We start from the raw sequence: 3,227 nt of genomic DNA on the forward strand, positions 1-3,227 counted from the left end.
CCATGTTAACAAAATAACATTCTCCTATTAATGGCAAACATAAAGTATTTGTAGTGGAATGGGAGAAGCTAGAGAAAAACCAACTTGAATACATACTTGCATGACTTATCTAAACTTCAATCTTTTTTTTAATTCAGGGTTTCACTATGTAGCTCAGATTAATAGTGATCCTCCTGTTCACCCTCCCCAACTTTGGGATTATAGGTGATGTGTGCTACAGGTTTCAGTGATGGGATGGCCACCTGGTGCTCTGGGGCCAACATAGAATGCAGTATTGAGGATCAAACACATGTCCTTGCTCTTGCCAGAAGGTCATTTAGACTGCCAAGCTATTTTGTCAGCCCCACAAATTTAAGATCAATGGTAGTGCTTGAGGTCATGGCAAGAACTATTTTCTAGTGGATATTCACCGTTCCAGATAGTGAAGCACAAATTTCCTACATCTTCACAGCACAGATCCTCTGACTCACTCGCCCCAGAGCCCCCGTCACCTCCTTGTTCCTCAGGCTGTAGATGAGAGGGTTGAGCATTGGTGTCAGGATAGAATAGAAGACAGCCAGGACCTTGTCCTCTGCTGGAGATCGGAGAGACTTTGGGCGGAGGTAAGTATAAGCAAACGGGGCATAGTAGAAAGTCACCACAGTGAGGTGGGTGCTGCAGGTTGAGTAGGCCTTCTTCCTGCCCTCCCGGGAGCGCATGCGGTAGACAGCAAGTAGGACCAGACCATAGGACAAAAGGATACCCAGGAAAGGAATCAGGAGAATTAGACTGGCACTTAAAGTTAAGATGTACTCATAAATCCTGGTATCTATGCAGGTTAGTGTCAACATGGCAGGGACATTACAGAAGAAATGATTGATAACTCTGTGCTCACAAAATGGAAGGTGAAAGACATACGATGTGTGGGCACAGCCATTGACAACACCCACTGTCAGCGATCCCACAATCATCAGGAGACATGTCCTATTGTTCATGCGGATGGAGTAGTGCAGAGGAAAGCAGATAGCTACGTAACGGTCATAGGCCATGGACATCAGAATCAGTGCTTCTGCACTTGCTAAATTTGAGAAGAAAAAACTCTGAATATAACAGCCAATGAACGAGATAGACTTGTTCCCAGATAGGAACCCGGATGCCATCTTGGGCACAGTGGTGCAGACGTAAATGAGGTCCATGAGGGAGAGCTGGCTGAGCAGGAGGTACATGGGTGTGTGGAGGTGGGCGTCCAGGAGGATGAGCAGGACCATGCACAGGTTGCCAGCCAGCGCCATCAGGAAAAGGGCGATGGTGAGAGTGAAGAGAACAAGGCCAGTCCTTGATGGGGAGAAGAGGCCCAGGAGGATGAAGTCAGTAGAGGGCTGTGTGTAATTTTCCATGCTATATTCCTGTAGCTCCTCCTAAAAACAGAAAGAACAGTGAGTAAGTATAGGTCATTAGTAACTTGGAAAATTTAGCAGTGTAAGTAATGATGATTCATTTTAGAATTGTAAACTTTTTATGTAAGGAACCAATTTTGAAAAGTAGAATCCAATTTCATAGGGGGCTCTACCATGTCATGGAGCAACAATTTATTACTTAAAGTTTTTAGAGGAAATATAAAAATTTGCAGATCAATAATATTTTTATTTCATTTTAAAATGTTATAAATGGTTTACTTCCTTATTGGATTAAGATTTAGTTTATAACATAGATGTGGAGCATTTGGCAATCTCTGCATTCTTGTGACATGTAGAATTTATGAAACCACTGTGTCTCAGACAATGGATTTCTGTCTAGAACATATAAAGAAATGAAAAATAGCAGCCTGTCCCAAATCAAGAACCAATCCAAAAATGGGCATCTGAAATGAAAACACACTTATCAGAAGAAATACAGGAGGAAAATAAATACATAAAAAATGTTAAATGTCATTAGTCTTTTGAGAGACACAAATTAAAACATTGACATTCTATCTCACTCAAGAAAGATTGCCAATCCTCAGAAAGACAACCAACAACAGATGCTGGAGGTGCTCTGGGAAAAAAGAACATTTCTCCACTCTTGTTGGAAGTGTCGACTGGTACAACCACCATGAAAATCAGTGTGGAGTTTCCTCAAAGATTAGCATTGGAGTTCCCACTCAACTCAGCTATTCTTCTCTTGGCTCTTTTTCCAGAAGAATTAAAAACTGAAATTATCATTCTACAGTAATATGTATCTGTACCTATTTTTATAACCTCACAATTTGTTATAGCTAAATCGTGGAAACAACCAAAATGTTCACCAACTGAGGAATAGATTTAAAAGCTGTAGGATTTTAACACAATGACGTTTTACTCAGCACTAAGAAAGATAAATTTGATGGTTGCAAATAGACAACATACTTGTCAATGAAATATATCAGAATCATATATGCACAAATTTTATTTTCTCCCTAGCATGAGAATCAAAAACTAAATAAGATTGTTATTATACAATAAATATTGTGAAATAGGAACAAGCTAATCAAAAAGAAATAATAAATAGGGTGAGGAAAGGAGAGAATTAGAAAGGGAAAAGAAAAATACACACACTCATATACATATATGCATACGATAGCTAAGATACATTACTAATTTCTATTGCTTCATTGAAAAGAAAGCCTTATGCTTACAGCAGTCCCTCACTGTTTCATGGTTTGACTTTTGCAGACTCATGGGTTTTCAAAAGCTGCTGATCTGAATTATCCATTGCAGATTTTTCAATATATCATGGGAATTGGAGGTAGTGTACAATCTATGGATGTTGCCAAAATTACTTGGGTTTAAGAATTTAGACAATGGTTAAGAATAATAGAACACGTTTTTTGATATGAGTGTGTGTGTGTGTGTGTGTGTGTGTGTGTGTGTGTGTGTGTTACTGAGGACTGAACTCAAGACCTTGCACTTGCCAGGCAAACACTTATTCTATTGACCTGTCTTCCCTGGCCCAGAACGCTGTTTTTAAAAGTGTGCAAAACTTTTATCAGAGTGTACATAGAGGGTTTATAAAGACATAAAAGTTATATAAGTACTAAAATATACATAACATTGCAACTTTGCTGATTTTCACTTCTCAGGGGGTGTCTGGCATGTAACCTTCATGATAAGTGAGGGACGACTGTATATCCTCTGATTAACTTTTCCTGCCTATATTGGATAGTATGAACAGCTACTCTGAAGGTAATAATACTCAATATATTAACTGTTGTTAGTCCCCTATTATCTTGT

At 39.1% G+C, this 3,227-nt stretch overlaps 1 protein-coding gene across 1 annotated transcript; it reads right to left on the reverse strand.

The window, feature by feature from the left end:
• Positions 1-437: 437 nt before the first annotated feature.
• LOC101561526 (olfactory receptor 2L3-like) lies at positions 438-1,376 on the reverse strand. Its single transcript, XM_004648447.1, has one exon. The coding sequence runs from the start codon at positions 1,374-1,376 to the stop codon at positions 438-440; it is 939 nt and encodes a 312-aa protein (XP_004648504.1).
• Between the last annotated feature and the right edge of the window lie 1,851 nt (positions 1,377-3,227).

The sequence above is a fragment of the Octodon degus genome, unplaced genomic scaffold (genome assembly GCF_000260255.1).
Source record: "Octodon degus isolate 3935 unplaced genomic scaffold, OctDeg1.0 scaffold00414, whole genome shotgun sequence".
NCBI classification, from domain to species: Eukaryota; Metazoa; Chordata; class Mammalia; order Rodentia; family Octodontidae; genus Octodon; species Octodon degus.

Excerpts from the sequence above, each read along its gene's own strand:
- LOC101561526 (XM_004648447.1), bottom strand. The coding sequence starts at position 1,376 with ATGGAAAATTACACACAGCCCTCTACTGACTTCATCCTCCTGGGCCTC.